The sequence below is a fragment of the Marmota monax genome, unplaced genomic scaffold (genome assembly GCF_021218885.2).
Source record: "Marmota monax isolate L192 unplaced genomic scaffold, Marmota_monax_Labrador192_F-V1.1 WCK01_AAM20220418_F8-fsc00013, whole genome shotgun sequence".
Classification (NCBI taxonomy): Eukaryota; Metazoa; Chordata; class Mammalia; order Rodentia; family Sciuridae; genus Marmota; species Marmota monax.
The window spans coordinates 25,151,228-25,161,608 of record NW_026692202.1 but is presented as its reverse complement, the minus strand read 5'-3'; the positions used below and the strand labels follow the sequence as shown (position 1 = coordinate 25,161,608).

Here is a 10,381-nt window from a genome sequence, read left to right as displayed (position 1 = left end):
ATACTGTGGAGGAAGTTATTTGATTGGGGCAAAGGGGATATAGAGTTTTTGAGAGAGCAATGACAAGGCTTTCAGGATCCAAGAATCGCTCCAATATAATAACAGATTCCTTCTGTAATCAATCACTTTATTAGTTCTTTCCCCCAACCCCATAGTCCTGCTCCCTGCAGGGTGCCCCCTGGGACTAGGGACTTTGGGATAAACTTTTGCATTCCCGGATCAGCCTGGTTTATTCCCCATCCCACCAAGTTCTCTTCAGCTTAAGTTACTTGCTCTGACAGAAGGCGCCACATCTGCAGGCGGTGGGGAGGGCGGGTCTGCTTTCTGGGTGACTCACTTGGTTGCTATTTGCCTTTTGTTTCTAAAATGCTTTGGCTGCCGTTTTCTTTCTTCTGCTTTTAATTTTTGGAGGAGAAAAACCTAATGAATCAAGAATAAGTCTCCCCTCCACTCCACTAATCTTTCTCAACCGCCCCTCCCCCGAAGTTGGTTCTCTCTCTTCACAAGTTCCCATAACTACCCAAGACGTGCGGGGGCGGGACAGGTGGGAACGCATTAACAACACTTAAATCTGAAGTTGACAGCCAAAGGTACCAGTTTGGTGGGGAGACTTTCGGAAGCTCCCTTACACACTGCTCGGCGTTTGCTATTGCCGCTGTATATTTCAGCTCATTTCTTTTTGCTGCTGCTGCAGCTGCTGCTTTGCGCTGCTCCGTCACGCCTTTATCTCGTCGCTGCCAAAGGAGCCCGAAGCAGGATAAATTCCACGAGATTCCCCAGCGGTTTCGTTCCTGTCCGAGGTAAATACTGTATGCAAAGTGTAGAACCACCAAAGGATGCCGGGGAGGGGGAAGAGAGAGGGATTCCCTCACCTTTTCCGGCACGTTCCTCGTTGATTTCCACCAGGAGGAGGCGCGCAGCCGGATCACCCAATCTCCCTTCCTAATTCCACCCTACCTAGGGCTGCCAAGGTTGGCTGCGCGGCCAAAATCCCTCCTGCAGGCCAGGCCCTCCCCCTCCCCCCGGCTTGGTTTTTCCCAGCTGTGGCGGTTGGGCCAGGGGCTGGGGTGCTAGGAGAGTCGGCGCTTGCAGCGCGGAGCCCGGAAGTCGCCCTGACTCTGGTGGGACTCCGAGTTGGCTTCGGAGGTGGCGGGCACGGAGGTGAGCTGTGGGGAGCCAGAAACCGAGCAAAAACCCAGAGGTGGCGCCGGGGCCGCTCCCTGTCCTCGGCAGGAGAGTAGCTTTGGTCCTGATTGCCACCAGCTCCGGGACCCACCGCCGCTTTGTTCGCGGACTCCGTTTCTCTCCTTGGGAGAGGTCTTGAACCCCCTCTAGGATCGAAGAGACTGGCGGGGCGCGGGTTGGGGGTGGGGGGCGACAGTTCTACGCCCCTCCATTCCCTATTAATCCAAGAAGATTCAAAGAGAGATCAAAGGACTCCTGTAACCTGAAACTTCCCTTTGGTCCTAACCTGGACCTGGAGGAGAGGTCTGGGCGGAGGCGGAGACCCCTGAAGGCAGGTGGTCCGCGGAGGCGGTGGGAGAAAAGAACTGGAAGATTGAGAAGTTTAGTTGGGAAGACGCTGGGGATTGGCGGGAGATGTGTGAGATCGGGGAAGGAGGAGGGCGGGAGGCTAGATGGGTATATATAGTGTGGGCCGGGGCGAGCCCAGACTTGGCGCTCCGGGTCTTGGAACTAGATACTGCTCGGCTCCGGGGTAGGATGTGCGATGCGGTTGGGGGAGGAGAAGACAGTGCGGGCGGTTGGAAGGAGGTCTCTGGGACAGAGTGGAGACCGTGGCTCTCAGAGACCGGTTACTTCTCTCGGGGAGGGGCGTACACCCGGGTCTTCACGCTTCTCTCTCGCTTATCCCAGGTCGCGCAGCGGATCCACCGACTGGCGCCAATATCAAGAGGCAAGGAGGTGCCACCCAGGGCAGCGCTGGAAGAGGAGCGGGAGGAGGAGCGCGGAGACCTGCGTCCCTACCCGCCGTGCGTACTTTCTGGAGGGAAGGGCGGGGGAATTAGCCTCGGGAGGGGGACGCTTGGTGGCGAGGGGGTTATTAGCCAAGTTCCGGCTACGGTGGTCCCCCTCGGCTCCCACAAGAGGAAAGTTTTCTCCAGACGTTTCCGGCCGGCTCGCTCCCTCCGGGCCCAGCCTCCCGAGCCTTCGGAGCGGGCGCCGTCCCAGCCCAGCTCCGAGAAGACGCGAGCCGCGATGCCTGGGGGGTACTCCCGAGGCCCCGCCGCCGGGGACGGGCGGCTGCGGCTGGCGCGGCTGGCGCTAGTCCTCTTGGGCTGGGTCTCCTCGTCCTCTCCTACGTCCTCCGCGTACTCCTCCACCTCTTCAGTGTCGTTCCTGGGCTCGGCGGTGTCTGCTCAGCCTCCACTGTCGAGCCAATGCCCACCGATGTGCGAGTGCTCCGAAGCGGCGCGCACCGTCAAGTGCGTGAACCGCAACCTGACCGAGGTGCCCGCGGACCTGCCACTCTATGTGCGCAACCTCTTCCTCACCGGTAATCATCTGGCCGTGCTCCCCGCCGGCGCCTTTGCCCGCCGCCCGCCGCTGGCCGAGCTGGCCGCGCTCAACCTCAGTGGCAGCCGCTTGGTGGAGGTGCACGCCGACGCCTTCGATCATCTGCCTAGCCTGCGCCAGCTCGACCTCAGCCACAACCCACTCGCCCATATCAGTCCCTTCGCCTTCTCGGGCAACAACACCAGTGCTTCTGTTCCCAGCCCCCTGGAGGAACTGATCCTGAACCACATCGTGCCCCCTGCAGACCAGTTACTGAAGCAGAACCGAAGCTTCGAGGGCATGGTGGCCGCGGCCCTGCGCACGGGCCACGCACTACGCGAGCTGCGTAGCCTGGACCTGGGCAGCAATCAGTTCCTTTACCTGCCTCGGGACGTGCTGGCTCAACTGCCCAGCCTCAGGCACCTGGACCTGCGGAACAACTCGCTGGTGAGCCTGACCTACGTGTCCTTCCGAAACCTGACATACCTAGAAAGCCTCCACCTGGAGGATAATGCTCTCAAGGTCCTTCACAATGGCACCCTGGCGGAGTTGCAAGGCCTGGCCCATGTCAGGTTATTCCTGGACAACAATCCCTGGGTCTGCGACTGCCACATGGCGGACATGGTGGACTGGCTCAAGGAGACAGAGATAGTTCAGGGCAAAGCCAGGCTCACCTGTGCATTCCCGGAAAAAATGAGGAATCGGGTCCTCTTGGAACTCAACAGCTCTGACCTGGACTGTGACCCTGTCCTCCCGCCATCCCTGCAGACTTCTTATGTCTTCCTGGGTATTGTTTTAGCCCTGATAGGCGCTATTTTCCTCCTTGTTTTATATTTGAACCGGAAGGGGATAAAAAAGTGGATGCATAACATCAGAGATGCCTGCAGGGATCACATGGAAGGGTATCATTACAGATATGAAATCAATGCGGACCCCAGGTTAACAAACCTCAGTTCTAATTCGGATGTCTGAGGAGCAGTAGAGGACTGGGGAAAAAGGACAACTCTGCATGAGGTGTAGACTTAAGCTTTATCCAGTATTAGGCTTGCTCTACTTCCACCCTCCACTATAGACACCACTGACTTTGAAAGCAGTGAAGGGGTTTTGCTTCTTGTTACGTAAATTTTCTCGGTGTGTTCTATTAATGTAAGAATGTAAGACGATGAACAACTGTGCATAGTGTTTTGCCCTCTTTCTTTTCTTGGAACTCCTCAACACATGTGGAGTGATTTTTCAAGTTTCAGCATGGACTCCTTGCTGTTTCTCTTAGTACACATCAAGGTGTAGCAAGTGTACCTACACAGATAGCATCCAACAGAAACGGCCTCAACTTTTTTTTGAGAAAAATACTTTATTCATAAATATCAGTTTTATCCTCATGCATCCCATGAACTGCCTGCAGACCTTAGCAAGCTCTTAAAATAACTCTGTAGTGCACAGGAGCACCTGCATCCAAGAGCATGCTTACATTTTACTGTTCTGCATATTACAAAAAATAACTTGCAACTTCAGATAACTTCTTTCACAAAGTAAATTACTTTTTTTGATTGCAGTTTATATGAAACTGTACTGAATTTTTTCTTTTTATAAACTGCATCAAGATTGAACAGACTGAATTGTTGGAAAAATTCAATAAAGATTCTTAAAAGAATTACACTGTGTTCAAGTTTGGTATTTGAAAAATGGATGAAGGGCAATAATACTGAATGGTCTTGGTTCAGATGATAATTAAGTTATTGGTTAGCAAGCTGAGCAAGGTCTTATATAAATAGTCTTGGAAGATAGTTTTGAAGTGGTAGATTCTTTTAGGATTTAAATAGAGTATTTGAATATTTATGTGACTACATTTCTCATGGTCCCAAAGTTAATGCTATTCATGAAACAATTTTGTAAGAGCTTTATGAAGCTGGTAAGAGTGAAGAGTTCTATATGATAAACAGTTCACAGTTTGGGGCTTTTTCTGGACTAATGAAGTTGTTAGGGCAGAACAATATTATTTACTTAATAAAACTCTGAATTAAATTGTTGTATGAATGTTTAAAGGGTAAAACAAATATAATAGAAAAGTATAAAGATACAATATTCAGAAATAAAGATTTAAAAGTATAAAGACACAGTATTCAGAAATAAAAGATTTAAAAGTGTAAATTTAAAAAGGATTCTCTGAGGTTATAAAGTAAATTACAACTTGGATTTTCTTGAGAATATTTTTTAAAAGCATTTAAATGAAATATACATCAGAGACCCAGCTAATATATTTTTTTAAATTGTCATAATTGAATTTAAGCTTGAGGAAATAACCAGAGATAAAAGTCTGTTTATGTAAAAGTATCTCAACTAATCAGAGATATTAATGTCCAGTTCAGGATTTAAGAATTTGAGGATTTTTTTATGTTAGCTAAGCTCTGTATAGGCATATACACTTTCATAAGGAGTAAGTCATATTTAGACATAAATAAAAGCAACTATAATCAATTGATAGCATTGATAATGGTTTTTTTTAAGCTTATCATCAGCCATTTAATCTGAAAAGTAAATTTTATTAATCAATCTCCAAGACTTTAAGTGATTTAAATTTAGCCTTTATTCCCTAACTTAAAGCATTGGGTAAATATACATCAATAAATCTTAGGGCCTGCCTGCATTCCCTTTAAATTAGTTATGCTCTTCAGTGCTTTATGTTTGAAATAAAATTTATATTTCCATATTTGTATAAATACAATAGTGTTAGTACTTTAGGACCCAGAAATGTTTGCTAATTCCTTTTTTTTAAATTAAATTCAGAAGTTTCTGAATAGAGCTATCTACTCTATGTGACTCTATTTCTTGTTTAGATTATACAGTATAATCACAACAGATATTTTAATACCTTAAGTTCAACAAGACTCATTTTATGAAACTTGATAGTATTCATTATTATTTATGAGTTATATTTCAGATCCTATAATTACCTGAGAAAAGACTAAATATGTGATTCTTAATATTCCACAATTCTTTTAATATTTCAAGTGTTCACCAGGGATTCATAAACTGGCTGACTGCTATTATTTCCTAAGAACAATGAAGATACTCTGGCCTATCAAAAATAGTGAGTGTCTAATAAATAACAGCATGGCATTTTAAGAGTAAGCTGCTGATAAACTTTAGTTGGTACATCTGCTGATATTGTAGAAAACAAATTATAATATTGATAGAGACTATATTCAGAGGAATTGTTTCTTTATCACAAGGTTCTCTGTTAAAAATTGAGCTTGTCTACAATTGAGGAAAGCAGTAGATTCATAAGTTCTGCTTTTCTTATCACCTCCCTGAAGCGATGATGACTCTGATCAAATGAAGCTGGGTTTCCGTCGGTTAGGTGGGTGGCTTTTTTGAAGTTATGACTTCTTTCTTCTTTTACCTCCTCCTCCTTCTTTGTACGGACTTCCCAATTTACCACGGCTTTGTTTCCTATCACATCACTCCTTGCTATTCTCCAAAAGATAGCAATAGAAAATTTTCAGGTAAAAGTGTTGTTTGACAACTAGTTGATATTTGTGCAGTTATAATACACAATCTATATCCTTGGAAGATAAGTGTTATATAAATCCAATAAGAGGATATAGGAAACATGAAATAAAAGCAAAATTATTGTGACATTATTTAAAAATAAAACAAGTAGACTTGTAGACAGTTTTTTACCATTATGCACTATTATTTATGAACACTTACAAATAATCCATTTTAAAAAAATTCATTTTGGTTGGTGTTATACTTTATTGCTGAGTTTTAGTGTTGAGAAGAAAGCATCCTTTATCCATTACAAGTTTCGTTTGAAAAAAGTTGAAAAAATACCTTAAAGATGATCCCTTTTAAAAAAAAAACTATTAAAGTGTCCAACAAAATAAAGATTTTAGAATAGTATAGCTGTTTGACCTTGAATTGAAACTCCCCTCTTCCATTGTAACCACTAAGTTTGTAGCATTAGTTTCTATAATATTAGTTTTGTTGTCACGAGTGTGATTCATTGGTGACCTATAAGGCAGGTGATAGATTTTTTTTCTTACAAAATAGGGAGATATTTGATAGTTTTTTTTTTTTTTTACAAGTAGGTACACATTTGCAGGAGTGGTATGGAAGGCTGGGTTGAAGTAAATGAGCAAATTATAATTAGATTCTTTAGAAATATTATTAATTCTTTAGAAATACCTTGATTGACAATGAATATGGATTGTGCTCACCTCAATATTTAATTAGAAATAACATCTCTTAGTTTTCTGTCATTTTAATTAAGTGTCTGTAAAAAAGAAGAGTCAAATAAACTATGATTGTTTCTGTAGGAATTGTTTTACTCTGCCCCTTTTGACCTAATGTTCTAATGTAGGAGTTCCCTTGTTGAGGATATTATAAGCTTTGCAATTCTAGTTTTCAAGAGTTTATCTCTTATACCATTTCTTCTACTTTCCATTTTTAATTTTCCTCCAAAGACTATGTTAAGAGACACTGTGAGGATTTGCAAGGCTAAAAACAATTTGGCACATGCTTTCTTCCTGCTCCGAAATCCATTCAGTTATCCAGCCTTCAGAGCAGCACCATAAAATGAAGAAATTTATTAGATGAAATTCAGGTTTACATTTGTGCAAGGATCCTTAACAGTAAAGGAGAGGAAAAGGGAAGAAATCATATTTCTAGGTAACCTGAAAAATAACTTGGTAGTGTCTTTTAAAAATCAGCAATACTGCAGTACTGTACTAGAAATAATTAGCTTAAGAAAATATATTCTTCATTGTCCAGGTGAACCTGTCTCCTTTCAGATGGAAAAAAACCCCAGCTCCTTCAGGTTGTTTTGTATAGTTATCTTTTCATTCTAATCCTTAAAGACTTTTAATTTAAAAAGACAGGCTTTTTAAAATTTTATGTCTTACCTTAGATCACTTTAGCAGCTCCATCTTATCCATGGGTTTTAAAAATACATAGATTTAAAAATAATATTAAATATATGATTTATATATCTATAAGAATATGAATTTCTTAGTATTTCAAAATAGGAAGGACTCTTAGACATGTCAAACCCAGTTTTCCATCTACAAATGAGAAAGTGATAATTGTGACTTATATAATGACAGGACAAGATTCCAGTGCCCCTTCTAGCTCTCTTGATATTACTAATAACCTACCTTAAGGCCTTTGAAATTCCTATGTCTAGTTAAAACAAAAAAAGCATTTGTTTTGGTGAATTTATTTGTTTTATCATTTTTGCTTTGACTGAGTATTTCAATTTACTTCAGATTTCCAGATTTTGAAAGTTTTACTGTTTTAGACCCCTGAATATACTTAAATGTTTTTGAAATATTTTTTTTTTCTGAGAATCTTATTACTATAAAGCCCCTCTGAGTCTATGACATGATAAGAAATATTTTGGAAAAGTAGTGGTGATATTTCTTCTGAAAGGAAGGCTAAAAATTCTAGAATGCTGTGCTAGCTTATATGATTCAATCTTAAAGATGAGTTAACTCAGCTGATGAGAAAAGAACCAAATTAAATCAACCAAGTTCATGGCTGAAACTAATCACCAGGTGAGACAGTCCACTTTGCATGCTGTGGTCTGCTCCCCTGGCCCACACCCACTGCAGGTGCATGCTACCATCCTCCAAAGGCCTAGACCAGACAGGGTTGCTAAATCAATGCAAATTCATCATCACCCTGGAAAATCAGCAGACTGACCAGGCAGACTTGCCAGCTCTGCTGCTGATGTGCCTGTTTACTGTCTTTACACATGTAGGCCATACAGCAATCCTAGTCACCTCACGCTGTAGGTATACATGTCGCAGATTGCAGTTTGTCATTTATGTGAATTTTGAGAACCCTCTTTTATGGGTATCTTTTAATAGATTCCATGGGAAATTAGATTTTCTCAGCTATTTAAAATGAAAGTGTAATTTAAGATGAACTATTATGATTATTATATCACTAACTTACATGTAAATGTTTATAAAAATCCTTTTGATATTTAGCTGACTTATTATGATAATAGGACTTACTTGGGGTTTACAGTTTAATTTGGTTCTTGTAAAGTAACATTTGTTTCAAGGAAACAAAAGCTTAAGATATGACCAGCTATAATACTTTTTGTGAAAACTAAATATTAAATAATATATCTTAAAGAATCTGAGGATGTTATCAAGCTGTAATGGAAGTTCACAGATTTCCATACTCCCTTCAACCCCCCTCCATAGTTCCTTAGTTCTGTTTTTACTATTTCTTTTCTTCCCCCAGAGGAAACTATGATGAACATTTTAATGTGAAGATCAGAATAACTGAAACTTTAGGTGGGTCAGTTTTCAAATATACATGCCTCTGACAGTTTCCCTCTTTTAAAATATGTAAACTGTATTCAAAGAAGACTTTAGTTTTCATTTAAACCCATTCTATGATTATTCTTATGGATCATTCAAACACATGGCTATAAAACACTTAAAAGTCATATTTTTAAGTTAACTCACATTTTGTGAAGTATTTAAAAATATAGAGGACAGGGAAATGCCACGAATAATCCTATTATTAAGGAAAAAAATGCCCCATCATTGAGAGAAACCGCTTTCTCTTTATAGCACATGTGTTTTGCCTTTTCATTTATAGTCCTCACCATCGTTAAAAACTTTTGATATCTTATTTTAGAGTATTGTAAATAATCCCATTTTATACATACAGGACTCTTCTTGCAATCTTAAGTAATGTTCTAGTGAACATTGTTGTACCTACCTGTGCTTCTACATCTGACAATTTTTCCTTATGGTAGATGCTTGAAGGAGGATTATTGCATTTTTCTAACCTCTAAAAATAATTTTGATGTCTATTTAAATTAGATAGTTCACTTTATATTTTAAGAGTTTTAAGCAAGTGCATAGTAATCACAATGCTAGTGATGCTTAGAAAAATCTAGAAAATAAATATAAAATAAATGTATGTGTATATAAACAGATATTTTTTCTTAGCAAGTTGGTATAAGATGAGTGATCCAAATAATTAAATAATTCAATTTCAGTTTCAAAGTCTTTACCTTTCTTTCTTTCTTGCTTTCTTGCTTTCTTTCTTGCTTTTTTTATTTTGGTGGTTCTAGGGATCAAATCCAGGACCTCATGCATGTTAGGCAAGTGCTCTACCACTGAACTATATCTCTAGCCCTTGTGTTTTTTATCTTAAAATATAAACACAAAAATCACTGCATTCTGATGGTATTTAATATATGTGAAGGAAGATCATAGTATAAAGCCCTGAATAAGATATTGTATATGGAAAATAGCCCTGGTAAGATGCCATTTGCATGTCTGAAATTAAAAATAAAACTCATGATAGCTTAAAAAAGAAGCACTTTCCTTAGGAGTAATATTGCTATTTTATTTTGAATATCTATCTAGATGGGTTCATAGATTTTCTTTGTGATATTAAATTACCAGTTTTATGTCATTAGCAGCATCCAATTTTGAGAAAACACTTTCTACAAAGTGAAATTTAGTTTTGAATAATTTGACCATCAATGTAAGACCAGTATAGATAAGTCAGACATTTCAAACCAACTCTTGGATATTTTGAAAATCTTAACTCTCAGATCTGAGGTCTGTCATTTATCATATGAATCAGATCTTTGTGAAATTCTCCCCTTACGGTTTAGAAAACATTGTCATGTCTTTTTATCTTAATCTTGGCTGGATACTTACCTTCTGGATGAAGAAGCTGAGAACAAGTGCCCAGTCCCTCTCATGTGTCTTCCGAAGTGTTAATACTTGTGTCATTGCCAAAGCCCAGTTTTAAGGATTCCTCTGTGTCTTGTGTAAACTGTCCTCGATATGTACTGCAGTTAAAATATTTTGCAAATAACCTGCATTTT

At 40.6% G+C, this 10,381-nt stretch overlaps 1 protein-coding gene across 3 annotated transcripts; it reads left to right on the top strand.

Annotated features, from left to right (window-relative positions):
• Positions 1–425: 425 nt before the first annotated feature.
• Tpbg (trophoblast glycoprotein) lies at positions 426–4,909 on the top strand. Of its 3 annotated transcripts, none has more exons than XM_046432496.2 (2): positions 426–800; positions 1,876–4,909. In XM_046432496.2, the coding sequence occupies exon 2, from the start codon at positions 2,218–2,220 to the stop codon at positions 3,484–3,486; it is 1,269 nt and encodes a 422-aa protein (XP_046288452.1). In that variant the 5' UTR covers positions 426–800; positions 1,876–2,217; the 3' UTR covers positions 3,487–4,909. The 3 variants fall into 3 exon arrangements, with proteins under 3 accessions (XP_046288452.1, XP_046288442.1, XP_058431913.1); XM_046432486.2 differs by lacking the exon at positions 426–800 and adding an exon at positions 994–1,161; XM_058575930.1 differs by lacking the exon at positions 426–800 and adding an exon at positions 1,669–1,717.
• The last annotated feature ends 5,472 nt before the right edge of the window (positions 4,910–10,381 follow it).

Bases quoted from the DNA above. Each gene is read 5' to 3' on its own strand.
- Tpbg (XM_046432496.2), top strand. From the start codon at position 2,218: ATGCCTGGGGGGTACTCCCGAGGCCCCGCCGCCGGGGACGGGCGGCTG.